The sequence below is a fragment of the Phyllostomus hastatus genome, unplaced genomic scaffold (assembly GCF_019186645.2).
Source record: "Phyllostomus hastatus isolate PE091 unplaced genomic scaffold, TTU_PhHast_1.1 phas_contig_196, whole genome shotgun sequence".
Lineage (NCBI taxonomy): Eukaryota > Metazoa > Chordata > Mammalia > Chiroptera > Phyllostomidae > Phyllostomus > Phyllostomus hastatus.
In genome coordinates, this window is record NW_025333709.1 from 30,937,521 (window position 1) to 30,956,418 (window position 18,898).

General features: G+C 45.9%; 1 protein-coding gene across 1 annotated transcript in view; it reads right to left on the bottom strand.

Annotated features, from left to right (window-relative positions):
- The window catches only part of SCFD2 (sec1 family domain containing 2), a 318,097-nt gene that overhangs the window by 22,400 nt on the left and 276,799 nt on the right, over positions 1-18,898 (bottom strand). The window contains exon 7 of the mRNA XM_045834437.1: positions 3,382-3,516. Coding sequence (XP_045690393.1) covers positions 3,382-3,516 — 135 coding nt within the window. The remainder of the gene's footprint in view (positions 1-3,381; positions 3,517-18,898) is intronic.

Consider the following 18,898-nt stretch of genomic DNA (forward strand, 5'->3'; position numbering starts at 1 on the left):
GACCAGTAGCTCAGCCCCCTGTCCAGCTCTCTACAGCTCTGAGCTCCCTAAGCAAAGGAAGGATCCCACACTGATGCCTCCATTTCATCAGGCTCTGTCTTTTTTTCTTTCAGCCTCAGCACCCAGTCCTTGGGGGTCGGGGAGCAGGGCCCAGAGTCAGAGTGGGAGCAAGTGGCAAGAACGCAGTGACTGGTGGCTGCTGGTACAGAGATGCGATGTGTGGAGGCCACGCAATGCCAGTCCACAGATATCTTCTGGTGGGGCATGGGGGTGTGAGCACTGCCAACGCGTGGTGGGGCGGGCCAAGTTCCTGAAAAGTAGATGGGGCACCGGCAGGTAGCCCCTAGGAGATCTCTGTCACACTGGCCGCCTTGCTGAGCAGGCAGGTAGGGACTTTATCTATGAGCTACACAGACCCTGGGGAGGGAAAATATCTGTGCTAATGAGTACTCATGAAGAAAAGAATGAATGACATATGAATAATTAACTGCCAAGCAAATGCTTGAAAGCATCCTGGAGCCATTCAGCCTGTGGTGAAAAGCATGAGCTTTTGAACCAGACCAACCTGGGGACAAATCCTGGGGTCTCATTTCCCATGTGCTCTTTGGAAAACCCCTGAGAAAAGACAAGGGTGCAAGCCGACCCCAGCCTCCTGGAAGTTCACATCTACTGCTTAACCTTTCTGGGCCTCAGTTTCCCCATTGCTAAAGCAGAGATAACAATAGAACTTACCTCCTAGGATTGGTGTGAGGCTTAAAATTGGGAATGGCTGATCCCATGATACACGCTGAGCACAGAGGAGCTGCACAACTTTGGGCGGTAAGTGAGAAACAATGGAGAACAGGACGGGGGGACAGTAAATAGCCATGGTCACGTGAGACTCCACTTGTGTTCTGCATCTTCTTCCCTCCACTGGCCTTAAAGTGAGTAGAGACACCCTCTCCTGATGGCCCCGCCTCCATCTCAGAGACGGAGCTCTTCGGGAAATCAGTTAGTTGCTCAAAGCCCTATTGGCTGTTCATCATTACATTTATTCAGATTTTGTTGGAAACCTGAACACATGGGCCAGAGATGACTCTCCTTGCCAAGTTTTATGGAATGGTGGGAAGAGCCAGCCACCAAGGTACGTGCAGAAACAAAACAGAACGACTCTCCCTCGAAGTACTGGGATGGGAAGGCCCTTCGGCCAGCCCCCGGAGTCTCTCCCCACCCCCTGCAGAGAGATGAGATGCCCCTGACCACTGAGAGCAGGGGCCCGGCAGCTGGGGGATGGGGAATGGATCCTGACAGCTGCTGGGAGAACGCAAGTCCTTTTCTCACACATACACGACTTGGAAACCTCCCTGTGAGGTCCGTCTTAAGGTTCAGGAGCATTTCTTTATGCCCCCGACTCTAGAGGTTTGGATGGGAGAAGCACAGCATGTAGTGCCGGCCTGGGATGGCTCCCACCAGGCTCCTAAGCAAAGCCCACCTTGGGACAGTGAAGTTTTGGACACAGGAAGAGCCTCAGAGAACACTCGGTAGCATTGAAAAGGGTAATTTTGAAATGTGATGCCTTGTGGCTCATGAAACAGTGATGGAAAACGCAGATGGACAGCCCTCCTACGGCAGACACTACGGGCCCTGCAGAGCTACAGAGCTGCTCACATGCCAAAGGCACTGTGAAGTCCGACAGCAAAGAATTTTACGTTACATTGCTGTTCAACCTAGTGTTTCTCAAACATACTCGGTCACAGATCCTTTGGCCAAGAACCAAGTTCTTTCGGTGGAGCACCACTGGACAAAGAGTGCAGTCAGGGCCTCTTCCCACGCACTGTACCTGTGCCTCTCTGCACGTGAGAAACTCGAGTGGTGAGCAGAGTGCAGGCGGGTTCGAGCTCCGTGTGTGCCCTGGGCCAGACCAGGCAGGGACGGAGCAGCCCGACTGGGGAAGGTCACACGGCCTCCTGGGCCATCCTCAGACCTTACTGACCAGGGCCTGAAAGCCCACATTTGTTAACTGGTCTCTCTTCAGGGTGAAGTCCAAGCATACAAATGAGGGAATAGGGTGCTCAAGTGGAGAAGGTCAGACCACGGCTAGTCTGGAAGTTCTGGTACAAACCAGCCACCATGAAGGGCTCAGAACAACCCTGGGCTTACACTCAACACAGGAGCCCCCGAACACCTTTGAGAAGCTGATCTGTGCTGCACTATTTAAAGCACACACACACATACACGAAGAAACACACCAGCCATGCACTGCAACAGAAGCTGATAACTGGGAACAGCAGGAAGGAGACCTGCATGTCCATTCCAGCTGTTAACTGCTTTGCTTAAGAGTCTGACTGTTGTCTGGCTTCTGTCCTCTGGCTTTGGAGCGGACCAGTTTTCCGGGCATATGTATTTACTGAACTCTGAAAGGCCAGCTCTCCTATGTAGATTAATTCATGATTTCAAAGACACTTTGAAGTTGGCAAAACATTCTGTTATTTCCAAGAGTTATTACAACTGAAATCCTGGCATGGACTGGGAGGTCAGCCTGTAATCTTGTTTACATCCTTTTAAATTCAGAAACTTTATAGTGGGTTAAAAATAGATCACATCTGCGTACTTTTCCTCCTTTCATCCCTACTGCAAAGGCTGTGTGGTAATTTTGACCTACCCTCAATATCAGCCAGGGAAATTCTAGCACTTGCCAACTGGGAGTCTGCAGGGTCAAAGCCAAAGTCCTTTTAAAATGGGTTTTGGGGTGATGCTAATCATATAACTCAGCAGAATGAGTCATTATCTTACATAATGAGTTCTAGAATTAATAACAGCAGATTATCACTCATGAAGAACAACATATGAGTATACGGATTCATGTTAATCGAAAATTGGGCCAGGAAGAGAAACATTTTCTTTCTTTCTTTTTTTTTTTTTAATGTAGTTTGTTTTTTTTTAAATTTTATTTATTTATTTATTTTTAGGGAGGGAAGGGAGGGAGATAGAGAGAGATAGAGATAGAGGTAGAAGTAGAGAGAGACATCAATGTGCGGTTGCTGGGGGTTATCGCCTGCAACCCAGAAATGTACCCTGGCTGGGAATCGAACCTGGGACACTTTGGTTCCCAGCCCGTGCTCAATCCACTGAGCTACGCCAGCCAGGGCTTGAGAAACATTTTCAATAGTGCCATCGTGGAGGGCTTGGGTCTTTATGTACTGATCAGAAAAGATTGTAGCGCTTAGATCAAAAGAAGCTGTATGAGGCTGGAAGGTCTGGCTACTTTTAACCAAAAGTTAAATAAAGATGGCACCTGATTTCGGAAGAGCCAAAATACTGGACCGCATCTTATGCGGTACTCGACGGGTTAAGGGGGTGTCAGCATTTTCACCCAGGATGACCTCTTCAGGGTTACTTTACCTTCATGAACATGCTAAATCCAGTTTTCAGGAGATCAGTGAGGCCCGAAGACATATGTTCGATATCAACAGGATCTGGCCTTTCGGGATTAAATATTTCCTCCACAACCTGCTTCAGCAGCGGCTTGTAGGCTGCCTGGAAAGACAAAACATTGTGCCGTAAGTGACAGGCTTTGTTTGGGTTGTCTGTGGAAAGGAATGGTGTTATCTGCACCAAATGAAACAAAACAAGTTTATTTTGATCCTGAGCACTGTCTATGATTTTGTGTGTGAAAAGGCAATTATAACAACATCGGGATTTTGGGTAAAATTTCACCCTGCAGAGAAACTAAATTAACAAATGTAGACCTTTTGGCACTAATTGTTGTTTCTTATACTCCCTCCTACAAGCAAATCTCGCTTCCCAGAGCTATAATCATAGAGCGACTAGTTTTTCAATGAAGATATAAAGTGATAATTTTATGTGTGAAGTAGATGGGAAAGCAAAGTGTTGCCATCTGATACAGACATATAGATGCTCTCCGGTTTTTCCTAAACATTGTTAGAGTGATGCTCCCTCTGCTAGGAACGCGAATGTTTTCTTACAGTGTGTTGTTGCTCTCCAGACCCGAGGCAACCCCTCCTTCCTCTATAGAGCTCAACTCTAACTACAACTTGGCCAGAAAAAGAAGCCATGGTGCCAAAAAGGAATCTGACCAAGGTCAAGGCTTAGGAGAAGGCAGTCCACATGGTACTATAACCATTTCAGTACAATAGTTGAACTTTTGATAAATAATGCTAAATGCTTTCCTTTTCTGTGATCTGAATAACCTACACACACTTAAGTACTATTTGGAGGCAGCTGCCCCTAACTGCTGCACTTGCTGAGAATATTCCTCCATGTCTTTCCTCAGTTCTCCTTACTACCCAGCTCTTCCTCTCTTCTCTTCCCATCAGCAGGACCACCTTCCTCCCAGCCCTCTCTCGGCCTCTGCTGCTCCACCTGCACAGGGCACCCGAGCGTGGGGCATAAGGGTAAGAGAAAAAGGAATCTCTTCTCTCCATTCACTCTCCACACCTAGTGTATCTCCATCGCATCTTTTGTAGTTCAGAAAAGCTAGGCTCTGACAGAGCACTGGAGGGATGGCTTGAACTCCAGTTTCTCTCTTTGCCGTGGCCAACTCTCTGAGCTGCCTTTAGAGAATGTGGAGCACATTTGGTGTACTGACTTCACCTGTAGCTTAATCTTGCCTTTTCCTAACGTCATTTTTTACTCTTATTTTCCCTTTATTCCTCTTTTTTTTTTTACCTAAAATATCTTAGAAATAAAGCAGGGTATAAACTATCAAAAGCATGAATAAATATTTAGCCAGAATGAAACCGGCACACATGCCAGGGATGAGATGCAGGGAAACAGTGACTGTTCAGCTGAGGGGTGCGGCCTTCTTACACTCACAGCCAAGTGGACCCCCGCATGCCCAGAGGCCTCACAGGTTAATGCTTTTGAAAGATAAAGCACAGGAACACCAATAAGACAGAAATTAAGCCACACATACGCATATACACAAAATGACTCAACCTTCCTCATAATAAAGGTGTATTGATAGATTTTTAAAATTTACCATACAAGCAAAAGTCCAGAGGTTTGAAAATACACTTTCAATAGGGCCATGGGGAAAGAGAAACTCTCATATACACATATCGCTAAGGGGAGGGTGAACTGCTACAATCAGTGTGGAGAGCAATTCAGCAATACCTATTGAAAGAAATTGCAAATGTATTTGACCCAACAATTTTACTGAGAGGAATGTGTCCTGTAAATATGCTGATGTATGTAAATGAGACACATCAAAGGCTGCTTCTCCTTAGTACCAGCCAAAGATTGGAAACAACTGGAGCGCCTGCCCATCACTAGGGAGCTGTTACTGGATGGGGCACCTCCACAGGGAGGAGAGCTGGGAGAGTGGGGAGGGAAGTTCTGCATTGACCTGGCAAAAAGCAAGGTGTAGAGTAAAGGGCAAGTGATGAAAGCAAGGTGAGAGACAGTGTGCATGGTGGGCTGGCGTTTGTGCAAAATGTGTCTTGGGGACTATGACAATTTGCATTTGTTGAAGTATGCAGAAAATAAACTCTGATGCGATATAAAATGCTACCATGAGCAGTGATCGGGGGCAGAGGACTGGACAAGGGACAAAGGTGGAAGGAAGCCTTTTCAATGCACTACTTTTTAAAAATGCAGCTAAAACACGACTACAAACAGCAAGAGGATTTTGTAACTTGTTAAAAATTAACAGATTGATTATGCGTGGAAGAGAAGAGAACAGAGCACACCTAATGCTAATTAGGGCTATCTCTAGGTTGTGGGGGTAGGGAACATTATTTTCTTCTTTTTCCAAAATTTCCAAAATTAGCAGTATACTTCTGGAATAACATAATCCAAGAAATACTTTAAATGTTTAACAATAAAAAGAGGTCATGGGATGACCTCTGAATTCTATACATTCTCTTCCCCGAGCAAACTGCCTTCAGAGCCCCTCTATCACCTTAGGCTTCCCGGATATTTCGTCTCCTAAATTTAAGCTTTAATTCCTTTAAACCGCTCCTGAGGAGGAGGAGTCTTTGGCCAATACTCTACTTTATCGGCATTATCATAAAAAAGTCATTGACTTCTTCCTTGGTATTAGCATCCACTTTTTCACCAGACCCATTGTCAGCTGGCTGAAAGACCTTATTCTCCAGCCTTCCTCGCATTGGGTGTGGTCATGTAACTAAGTTCTGGGTGATCAGACGGAACTAGAAGGGGAGTGAGATGTTTGGAGGTCTCCTTTTGGAAAAGGGAATGGTAAGCTTCCCTCCTCTTTTGCTGTCCTGCTGCCTGGAACACGGCAGTGGTGCCTGGAGCTCCAACAGCCATGGGGAAAGGCAGGGCTGCTCTTCAGAGATGCTGATGCAGAGGGTGGGGAGGAACCTTGGTGGGTGCTGGTGAGGACTGGCAGAGCTGCTGTAACCACAGTGTGGACAGACTAAATAAGGACTTACTTCACATGACAATACAAATCCTGATATGTTCCAGCCCTTACTTTTCAGATCTCTGTTACTTGCAACTGAATGAAATTCTAACTGACGTAAAGCACAAAGGGAATATAAAGAAATAAAAGGACATTCCTTCCTCCTAGGACCTTATAGTTATTTGTTTTATTAGCCTATATAAAATGAAACCAGTTGTGTAGAATAACTTCAAGGAGTTCACAGAGAAATACACATAGGCTGCCACATTTAACAGAGGACAGAGACTTCTGGTCAAGATGGAGGTGTAGGCAGACATGGCTCACCTCTTCACACAACCACATCAAAATTACAACTAAAATATAGACTAATCATCACTCAGAACAGTCAGAAATCAATTTGAATGGAAGTCTGACAACTACAGAATTCAAGAAACCACATTCGTCCAAATTGGTAGGAGGGGTGCAGATGCCGAACAGGTTGGTCCCTCATTCACATGTGGTGGATACAAATTCAGGAGGGGTATCTCAGGACCAAGGAATCCCAGCCCCACAACAGGCCTCCCAGCCTAGGGTTCCAGTGCCAAGAAGGTAAGTCCCCAAGCAGTTTTGCAGCAACTTCTGGCTACAAAAGCCAGTGGGGATTGAGTTGGTGGAAGAAACTTCTGGAGCTCCAGCAGTTCCTCTTGAAGAACCCGCACACAGACTCATCTACTCAGATTCACTCCCTCGGAGCTCTAGAACCAGGGTGGCAGCTTGAAAGGCACCAGGGGCATAAAGGGAGAAAATGAAGTGTCTGGCATCAAGGCAAGCAGAGGCCATTGTCCCTTTGCTAACCTCCCCCCTCCCACAGAGCCAGTAACTGGGTGCCATATCTGAGACTCCATCAACTTGGACACCACTTTTGACTCAACTGGAGACCCCCAGAGACTCTGCCTCGCCCAACTTAGGGGCCCACCCAAGCTGTTAACAGTGATTTTTCCATATAAATGTCTGGTCTTGGCTCATGTTTCATATCTTCCCAAAATCCTCTCAAACAAGCAACAGCTGGCCTCAGTGAGCCCTAAGCCCATCACTAGCAGCAGCCAGCCTAGATTCATAGCTTGGTTTCGTCTGGGAATCTCCAAGCCCAGGATAAGTAGCAGCCATCTCAGATTGCTTCATAGCTAATGAATGAAAGGTGGCCTAGGGCAAAACACAGGTGGGGGCTGACCTTGGCCTGCATCGCCTAGGAAACCCCAGGGCCAGTGCACCCAGTGGACAACTATAGACCACGTTGGAGCACCACCAACCTGCCCCTGAACAGCTGATCCACCATGGAGGGCAGAGGTTTTTAGTAAGTGGTTACAGCCAATCCTTAAAGCTGACTGGCTTGGGTAAATCCCTCCCATTGGTTGGCCAACAGCAATCAAAGCTCAAGTACAAGAGGAAGGTGTATTCAGCACACATAAAGAGCACACCTCAAGTACCCTGCTTGTGTGATAGGGTAGGCTGTGCCACTGGACCATGTAGTACACCCACTACATTAGGCCACACTACCAAGACACTGAGTCAAAGCAGCTCTACCTAACACACAGAAACAAACACAGGGAGGCTGCCAAAATGAGGGGACAAAGAAACATGGCCCAAATGAAAGAACAGATCAAAACTCCAGAAAAAGAGCAAAATGAAATGGAGATAAGCAATCTACCAGAGTTTAAAACACTGGTTATAAGGATGCTCAAGGAACTTAGTGAGGACCTTACAACATAAAAAAAAAAAATCCAGTCTGAAGTGAAGGATACACTGATTGAAATAAAGAACAATTTGCAGGGAAAAACAGTAGAGTAGATGAAGCTGAGATTCAAATCAATGATATGGAGCATAAGAAAACAAAAAACAACCAATCAGAACAACAAGAAGAAAAAAGAATAAAAAAGAGGATAGTATAAATAGCCTCTGGGACAACTTTAAGATGTCCAACATTCACATCATAGGGGTATCAGAAAGAGAAGAGAAAGAGCATAAAATTAGAAATCTATTTGAAAAAATAATGAAAGAAAAATTCCCTAATTTGACAAAGGAAATAGACATGCAAGTTCAGGAAGCACAGAGAGTCCCAAACAACATGGATGCAAAGAGGCCCACTCCAAGACACATCATAGTTAAAATGACAAAGGTTTAAAGATAAAGAGAGAATCTTAAAAGCAACAAGAGAAAAACAGTTAGTTACCTACAGGGGAGTTCCCATAAGACTGTCAGCTAATTTCTCCAAAGAAACTTTGCAGACTAGAAGGGACTGGCAAGAAGTGTTTAAAGTTAGGAAAAGCAGGGACCTACAGCCAAGATTCCTCTATCCAGCCAAGCTATCATTTACAATCAAAGGGCAGATAAAGAGCTTCTCAGACAAGAAAAAACTAAAGGAGTTCATCACCACCAAACCATTATTATATGAAATGTTAAAGGGACTTATTTAGGGAAAAAAGAACAAAACTATGAACAATAAAATGACAAAAAAATTACAATTCTATTAACAACTGAATCTAAAAACAAACTAAGCAAACAAGAACAGAAACAGTCATGGATACATAGAGCGTTTTGATGTTTGCCAGATGGAAGAGGGGTGTAGGGGAATGGATGAGAGGTGAAGGAATTAAGAAGTACAAATAGGTAGGTACAGAATAGCTATGGGTTTGTAAAGTGCAGTGTAGGAAATAGAGTAGCCGAAGAACTTATACGCATCACCCTTGGACGTGAACAGTGGTGTGGGGATTGTCTGAGGGAGTAGAGGGGCAGGGCAGAGGTGGGCAAAGGGGAAAAATCAGGGCACTGTAATAGCATAATCAATAGAATATAGTAAAAAGGAAAGAGAGGACAGAGTCTGCCCTCCACCCTATAAAAACAACAAAAAAGCTGTTGCTCTCCGTTGGAGGCCCCCTGCAGGAAGGGAGAGGAACGACCTTGAAAAGGGCTCACACTGGAACAAGGGGGTTTGCACTCCAGCGACAGCACCGCACTCAGCACCAGGTCCACTGCGGGCTGCTCGGTAAACTGGAAGTGACACATGGCTCCAGCGGCCGCAGTGCAGCCTGGGGAGACGGGGGAAAGACGAGGAGGGGTTGGGGGTCTCCCTCTCCCCCTTGCTCTGCTCTCAGGGAAGCTCTGGGGAATGAAGGACCCGGGAGAAAACGCCCGCTGAGGTCGGGTTCCCCTTGCGGAGTGAGGAGAGACTCGGAAGTGCTATCCTGGAAGCACCGTCATTCTTGGGACCTTGTGATCATTGCATGTTATTGGGGAAGGTTGTAAATCTTTTTTATTTTTATTTTTTACAGTATGTAGGTAACATTTATTCAGAATGAGGACAGAAACCATAATTTAAATACAAAAAAGTAACAAACATGTGACATAATTGAGAAAAAATAACAAATACTTTTATTAACTGCCTGGCATACTTCTGTAATACACATTTCTTACATTTCTGGGCTGCATTCCCTCTATTTCTCTTTTCATATAACAGCACTTTGAAATATCATTTTCCATAGGGAGATGCGATAGTTCTGCAGCGACTGTCTCTCAGCTTCACACCTGCTCTTCTGTACCCAGTTCTCTGATGCTGGGCTGAGGCTCAGCAAACATTTGTGCTTTGAAATCTGGGCCCATTGGATTCTGCCCATGGGGGGAGCCTGGAAGGCGGGAAGAACAGGAGGAAGCCTGCTCATCCCCGTTTACTTGCTGTCCTGCCAGCATCAGCCCAGCAGCAGCCCCCCCCCCCCCCCGAGGCTGTCCCTTCCCTGGACTTTTAAGTCATAGGATCCAATAAATTACTTTGCTTGTTTAAGCCAATTTGAGATTTTTTCCCTATTTTTACTTGTACCCAAAAGCACACTAAATACTCTAAGTATTATTAATTTAAAAAGACAATGATAGGTTTTGCCAGTTAAATATTATGTAGAAAAGGCCTCAAAATTCTTTGTCAAACCAACTAAGCTCAGAACAACTCAATAACGTTGTTCATTTAATGAGCACGATTTGGAAAAGACTTGATCAGGTGCAAAGCACTACTTGTTTTGTGACTTCTCAGCAAACACATTTCTTAGATTTTCTAATTAGGGTTTTAATGATGAGAACCTTGGGCTCCTTCCCCTCAGTCGCTTAGCTTGCGTTGCTTGGTGCCCCAAATCATGTCACTGATCTGACTGGAATGAACCGCTCTGGCTGTGTCTTCTAGAGGAGAAGCCTCTGGCTGTCATGGAATTTTCTGTCCAGCCAGCAGCTACCCACGGCTGAGCAAGGCGCCACAGAGACGGTGGTGATAGGGGAGGCAGATGTCTGCCCTGGCGCCCTGATCCAAGTTTTCCTCGCACGTCAGAAAGGGCTGGAGGGGAGATCAGTCTTGTAGTTTGCCTCAACATTAAGAGGACTAACCACAGTAATTTAATTTTCCTAATTAAACATTCTCTGCCAGTTCACCTTTTTTGGGGGGTGAGGGATAGAGGAATTGAAAACACAAATTGATCCTTTCCTTTCCTTGCTGGTCATTTATTTCTTGCTTATATCACCCCCGTGTGCGTTGGCAGTAGGGGGTCCATGCCTCTCACCGTGGTCCAGACACCAGGCTCCTGCTACGGAGTGGCCCCACCGCTCCTTCCCTGAGGCACTGGGACCCCACACTGAGGCCACGGCAGCTCCTCGGCAGAGGACGAAACAGTATGGAGGGTTTCCAGAAAGGCTTTTATGGTCTCAGCCCGAATGCGATCTGTATCGCTTCTGCCATAATTCATTGGCCAGAGTTAGTCACAAACCTACATTTACCTGCAAGGGAATCTGGAAAATGTGGCCTAACTGTGCCCAGGAGGAAAAAGAAATGGAGTTTGGGTTTCATTTAGCATTGTCTCTGCCACACTATAAAGTCTGGGCTTTATATAATTATTTCCTTAACGACTGGCAAGTTGCATGTTTAGGTGAAGTATTATTAAACCCCTTTTCCCTTCTGCATAAGAATTTGACCTTTGGTTAACTTTTTAGCTCTGTTTCCCTGGAAACCTGATAAGGGAAGAATGTCAAACTCCAGCCAGGCAAGATTGCTTATGATAAAAATGACCCCTGCTTGGTAAGCTGCATTAGACTGGGAGAACTATAAATACTGCAGAGAAAGGCAATCTCGGGGCTTCTCTGAGTACGATGACTCTTGTACAACTGGCACAACTGGCGTGTGCCCTGGGAGAACCCTGGAAGCTGTGTCTGTGGAGTCATTCCAGAGAAACTGACTCATATAGGATATGAAGTTATTTAAGCCAAGGAAGTGCCATCCCCGACCCCACACCCATCCCCCACCACGTGAGTCTAGTTCCCGCCCTCCTGAACTGTCACCTCAGGACCAAACTGAATAGCTTCTGGATAGCGATGTGGGCTGCTTCACCGGTGGTCACAAGGACTGCTGCTTCCCGAGTGTGCTCCTGCCCCGGGCAGACGGGTGCCAGGTGGGGGCTGTGACCCAGTGGTGGCTTACTCATTAGGCATAGAACACACAGTGCCTGCCTACGACCCATGAGACTTCTAGGGACCCATGAACATGTATTAATTTCTTTTAAAATCAGAAAAAAGAGATAAACTTTTAAGGCAAAGAAAATGTTTTGACATATAATAGTATTTATATATTTGCCTCTACACCAATGCAATTGTATAATACACTTTTTAATATATTTTTTTATTTTTACAGAGGAAGGGGACCACAGAGGCAAAGCTGCCCAGGGCCATGAAAATCATAATGTATGATCTTTATAACGCATGACCCTGTGTGACTGCCTCCCACGGCTGCCTGACAGTGTGCTGGAGGCCAGAGAGACCCCCGATGGGTATCACATGTGAAATTGTTACAGTTTCAAGAATGGATCTTATACTAGAAACTCTCACTTTTTTTTTTCTTAAAGTGGCCATTATCTCTTCCAGAATGAACTGGGCTTTTAAAAATACCCATATAAAATGCGTATGTCTACGTCCCTGGCTACTCTCTTGTGGTGGAGATAATGTGCAACTAGGTCTAGAAGACTTTTTTATTGACCTGATTCTAGCTCTTGAGGAAAAGTACTGAGCACAGCAGCAGTTTCTGACAGTACACATAAGTCAGAGATGATTTGGAGGAACTAGTTTAACTCCAACATCTCCTTGAATTCAGTGTACTTTCAAGATGGCCCAGGGTATCGGTTTCCAGGAAAACCTGAGTTGTTGCCACAACCATGTCCCGTCAATCAAGGCTGCTGACCTTGGCTTTGCTGGTTGGTGTGGGTGCAGCTAGGGATTCTCTCAGTCCTGCTCCCAAAAAGGCTTCTCCCTTTTCTGCAAAACTGACTCTGAACAACCAACTTCTCCAGAAAACTAGGCTTGTAGAGAGAACATTCATTTGTTTCAATCTGAGACTGCACAGAAAAACATCTGTTCAAAACTGCTCATGGCTTTGACTCTTCCACGGTTTACTTAGTTTTATTTTCTGCTATACTAAGAGATTTTTTCTCCTTTCATCTCTAAAAGAAAATAGTTTGCTCTACAGATTAAAAAAATGGTTTATTTGTCTATGTGTTCATGCATCTATCTATTCCTCCATCAATTTATCCTTCACACTAGATTACTTAACAATTTTTAAAGTGTATTTTATTGATTATTCTATTACAGTTGTCTCAATTTTCTCCCTTTGCCCATCTCTGCCCAGTTCCCCCATTCCCTCCAGTGACACCACCCTCTGTCCTGCCCCTGCTTAGTTCATGTCCATGGGTTGTGCGTTTAAGTTCTTTGGCTTCCCCATTGTCTGTACTGTTCTTAACCTCTCCCTGTCTATTTTTGTCTACCAATTATGTTTATAAATCCTTGTACCTTTCCCCCATTCTCCCCCTTCTACCTCCCAGCTGATAACCCTCATGTGATCTCCATATCAATCATTCTATTCCTGTCCTAGTTGTTTGCTTAGTTTGCTTTTGTTTTTGTTTTTTAGATTCAGTTGTTGATGGTTGTGAGTTTGTTGTCATTTTAATGTTCATAGTTTTGATCTTCTTCTTTTTCCTAAATAAGTCCCTTTTACATTTCACATACTAAGGGCTTAGAGATGATGAACTCCTCTGGCTTTACCTTCCCTGGGAAGCACTTTATCTGCCCTCCCATTCTAAACGAGAGCTTTGCTGGACAGAGTAATCTTGGATGTAGGTCCTTGTCTTTCATGACTGTGAATACTTTTTTCCAGCCCCTTCTTGCCTGCAAACTTTCTTTTGAGAAATCTGCTGTATTCTTATGGACATTCCTTTGTAGGTAACTCTCTGCTTTTCTCTTGCTGCTTTTAAGATTCTCTCCTTATCTTTAACCTTTTGCATTTTAATTATGATGTGTCTTGGTGTGGACCTTTTTGAGTCCAATTTGTTTGGGACTCTCTGTGCTTCCTGGCCTTGTACGTCTATTTCCTTTGCCAAATTAGGGAAGTTTTCTTTTAATTATTTTTTCAAATGAGTTTTCAATTTCTTGCTCTTCCTCTTCTCCTTCTGGCATCCCTATGATTTGGATGTGGAGATGTGTCAGCATCTTCTTAAACTCTCCTCATTTTATTTGAATTTTTGTTTCTTTGTTTTGTTCTAGTTGAATGTTTATTTCTTCCTTATGTTCCAAATCATTGATTTGAATCCCCTTGGGCTTTTGCTGTGTTCAATGAGATCTTTGAGCATTCTGACCACCAGTGTTTTGAACTCTGTGTCTGATAGGTTGGCTGTCTCCGTATCGCTTAATTGTTTTTCTGGGGTTCTGTCCTGTTCCTTCGTTTGGGACATGTTTCTTTGTCTCCTGATTTGGGCAGCCTCCCTGTGTCTGTGTACTGGGTAGAATGGCTTCAATTCCATTTTAGTGCACCTATTAAATCATACAGGGTGGAGCCTCGTGTATTCACCAGGGCAGGGCAACCAAGGCTCCATTTGTGGGGACAGGATTAAAGAGGGGACAATGCCACTGCTGGCTGACTTCTGGGGGATTGCCTGGCCCTCACCTTGTTTCCAGTCACTTCCCCCACCTCCCATATGTGACTGGCACCCCTTCAGCTGCTGTCCTGGTTGCGGTTCCCAGGGTGGGTTTGCGTATATACCAGGAGTGTCTCCTGCCACCCCAGCCCCCACTGGTTTTACAGCCAGAGGTTATGCAGCTTTATTTTCCCCATGCTGAAGCCCTGGGCTGTGCGGTCTGGCCCGGGCTGGGCTTGCTTGCTCACAAGGTGTCCCCCTGATTTTTATCCACCACACCTGAACGTAGGGCTGCCTGGTCTGGCAGCCGCCACCTCGCTGCCACGCCACCCTGGCTTGCAGCCGCCACCCCGAATCCTCTCCGCCCCGACCCCCCATTTCTGCCCCTCCTACCCATCTGGATGAATGTAGCTTCTTTAATGTAGCCTTGGTTGTCAGATTTTTATATAGTTCTGGGTGATTTCGTGGTAGTTCTGGGTGTTTTTCATTTTTAAGGTAGTTGCGTTCCTTCTTATGGTTGTGCAATGAGGTGAAACGTGTCTACCTATGCCTCCATCTTGACTGGAAGTCTACTTTAAAAATTTGGAGTGTAGTCCCTTCAACTTCAATAGGAGGAAACCAAAGTCCAAAGCTATTACCTAATTTGCGTAAGTTTACAAAGGCATTTAGAAGCAGACTAAAGGACAGATCCAAGTTTCCAAGACCCCAGTGTAGTCCTGTCTCACACGGATCCTTTCCAAGTGAGCGCTAGCCGGTCTGGGGTTAGGTAGATGAAATCAGGAGGAAGAACAGAGTTTAGCACTTGGAAAAGAGCAGCTGGTGGCCAGGGCTGGGGACTGCTGACAGAGACTGGGCCTCCAGACGGTTCAGAGAGCCATATTTCACCAGACACAAGATGAATCAAGCCTCCTTGGGTACTGCTGGTTCTAAGTGCTCTTGTTTAACACGCCAGAGGCACACAAGACAGTAGGCATCTGTGGAAAGTTTTGTCCAGCACAGCACAGCACTTGCAGACCTCTGCCAAAGCAAGGAGCAGACATGCAAGAACCACACAGTATTTTTTTCTGCAAGGGCTCATAAGCTCCTGGCCCTGAGACATCTGCCTAATATCCTCCTGCTGCCGCCACTGCCGAGGGACTGCAGCACATCAAACACTGTGGCGTTTGGGAAGGAGGTTAAAGCTCCCGTGAAGCTGGAACAGTTGCAACAAGAGATGAAAGCATGAGAAGAGTTGCTGCAATGGCAAAACTGGGGCTTAGGTTTCTCTTGGTCATCAGAGTCTATGAACAAGCAGGACCTTTTCAAACACACTGGTGTCAGCAGTCAGCCCTTACCACACACAGACACCAACAGGACAGCCAGCTTGAGGACGGCACCCCTTCTGTGTAGCCCATCTCCTTCCCAAAAGAAAGGACAAAATGCGACAAAAGACAATGAAGAGAAGGCCTGTTTTATCCTTTACTACAATTTTGTCCTTTACAGCAAATGCTGTAATGTCAGCTCCTGTCCGAGAGTTTTATATGCATGAAGTCACCTAATCCTTACAGCATCTGTACAAGGAAGCTACCATTATTAGCCCCTTCTTACAGAGCAGGAACTTGGCACAGAGAGGTGACGTAACTTGCTGAAGGTAACAGAGCTAGTAGGGGGCAAAGACTGGCTATGAACCCAAAAGCTTGGGGTCTAAAGACTGTTCTGTTAACCTTTGTGTTAACCTCCCTTTCCCTAAAAATTAAGAACATAGAAATGCTATTCTAGATAAGACTCACAGTCCAGTATTCATCCCTCCACCTACCCGCGCACCCACAAGGTGGCAAGCATTGAGCTGGGCTCTGTGGATACCATGGTGAGCAAACTCAGATGCTGTCTCCAGCTTTGGTTGTGTGTTCTTCCAGTCGAGAGCTTCTGGGGCAGCCTCTAGGTCCCCATCACCCACTCTCCTGACTGTGGCACAGGTGCTGGTTCCCCTGGAGGGCAAGGCCTGTGTTGATGCTCTGGACTCATTTCTGGAAGCCTAGTCTAGATCACACTCCTCCGGCACTTCCAGAGATTTTATATGTACTTAATCTTTTGTGTGAAATTACAGTCTCCTTAAAACGATAAGAGTGATGTCTGCTTTCTGCATCTGAGCTGTGATGGACACATTTTCCTAAAGGGCTCAAGGACGGAGTTTCAACAAGAAGTGGCTTTAGAGCAAACAAAGGAAAGAGGAGTGGCTCTGAGAGGCAGCAGGTGTGCATGGAGGCTGGGGGCAGGGCCGCACCCTGAGATCCATGGGGGAGAGCACAGGTCTGCAGCACAGGTCTGCAGCACAGGTCTGCAGCACTGCTCTGCGCTGGGACAGCAACCCGGGGCCAGACCAGGTCTAGCGCTTTCCCAGGCGTTCTGGGGATCCAGCTGCTCAACTAGCTTCTGTGTGGAAACAGCATGGAAATAGGCAGAAAGCACACATTCTTCCTGGAGCCACAGGACTGAGGATGGGATTGGGAGGAGAAACAGATAGAAATTTGCCCAGCCAAGACCTAAAGCCAAAACTAGACACAACTGGACTCTGATTTGGGTCTGGACACGTGTCCTTTTCTGATTACACCCACTTTATGTCCCATCAAACCCTCTGACATGTAATAAAGATATATGTAATGCATACAGGGTGCACCCAGCAAATATTTATGAAGCATCTACTACATGTAAGATGCCAGTCTCATCACTGAGGATGTCGCAGCGAGCAAACCACACCAAAATCTCTGTCCTTACAGGGCTTAGATCTGTGATTAAAACTTCTTTAAATTTGAAAAATACTGAAAAACCAGAACAGGTAAAATCTACCCATAATTCCAGCGAAATGTTCTTCTCCGTATGTGTGAATAGAGAGCAAGAAGCCAGAGGCCCTCGTGTCCATCCGATCTCCCCATCCTCCACAAGGTTATGGTTATACATTTTTTTCCCAAAACGTTAAGACTAATTCAATATACATACCAATATACTTTTTATCATTATTTTTTAACCAAAATAGAATAGTGCTTTATAGAACCATGCATGTTTTCCACCTACTGGATCATGCACCTCTGTTGTAGTTAGAACTCCCCAAGAAGCAAAGCCTGAGACATGCGCTCGAATACAGTGTCTGCTCAGAACAGTCAGATCTATCCCGACCATCTGAATGGTTGCACAGCATTTCACTGCGTGTCTATGTCATTATTCATTTAATCCCCTTGAAACACATGCACACACACTGCTCCCCTCCCCCTTGTCCCCACATCCCGCTCACGGGCACTCAGGGCATGTGCGGCAAGGCGGACGCCCCTTCGCCAGAGGCCACGGCCACAGGGCCGGGATCTGAGGTCTGGAGGACCGACACCATGGGCAGCAGGCAGACAACGTCTAAGAAACTCATCATCGCCCTCATCGTGCCTGGGATTTACAGCTAACACATATCTATGTGAAGTCGGCCAAACAAATCACCGTGATGATCATATCAGTGAAAAGACCTCATTAATTTAGCGGTTTGTTTTCCCTTTGCTAACGATAGCAGCGACTTCTTGACGTTCTCTGGAATAAATTTCATCATATATGACCAGTTCTCTCATGTCTTATAGAACTCGTCCATACTATACTATGTAGGATTGCTATTTTTTTAATAGCAAAACTACATGTAATTAATCATCAGAGTGACTTTATCTGTATTTGTGGTAGGCGTGTTTTTAGATCACCAAATAAAGGATGGGAATTTGTGTTTCTAAGTCTAGCGCTGGTTTCCGAGGTCTTTCATGTCCCGGTTGGTGACTTCAGATGCCCGCCGGCACCACCAGTCAGTGCCTCTGCAGCCTCCAGGAGGACCACGGTGCGGCAGGGGAGGGGACCTCACACTGGCTGCAAAGGCCTGGCACCTGGCCCTTGTCATCTGCGTGCCTGTGGCAGGTCACTGGGCCTTCCTAGATCTTGGGATAATGACAGCTCGCTTATTTGTCATGAGAGAGACCAAAGGAAAACTGAATGCAGGAGTGCTCTTCAAGCACTGGCTCCTCCATGGCTGCACGGGAGGAACGTCTGGGTTTTGCTACGCTGTGGGGGGCAGCCTTGGCTCTGGCCAATGTGCCTGCCTTAACAAGGCAGCCCCCTGAAGCTGAACCCCTCACTGTGCCACTGTGGATTTTACTGAAGGTTTCACGGGGAGGTGGAGGAGAAGGTTCCTTCCCACACCCCACAGCAAAACCTAATGATCTCTTCCATCGGAAACATCTGCTCTTCCTTGACAGCGCATTTTGGCCACCAGGAACCTGAGTTGCACTTCCTCCCGCCTCCGACAGAGACGGCCCAGCCCCGACGGCTGGCTCCGGTCTTTCTTCACTCCTTGGGCTTCCCTTTGGGTCTCTCTACAGTCCCTCCCTGCTGAGTGTTCACAGAGCAATTACTCCTTTATTCAGGGATTCTCACACCATCTTCCTACTCACTAGTCAAATACCTGCTCCTTCTTAGAGAGCAGCGGGGGCATTTTGAATAACAAATGCTTTTGCTATCACATTTTTTTTTCATTGCCACAGTACTATGAGGAGATTTTATTATTCTA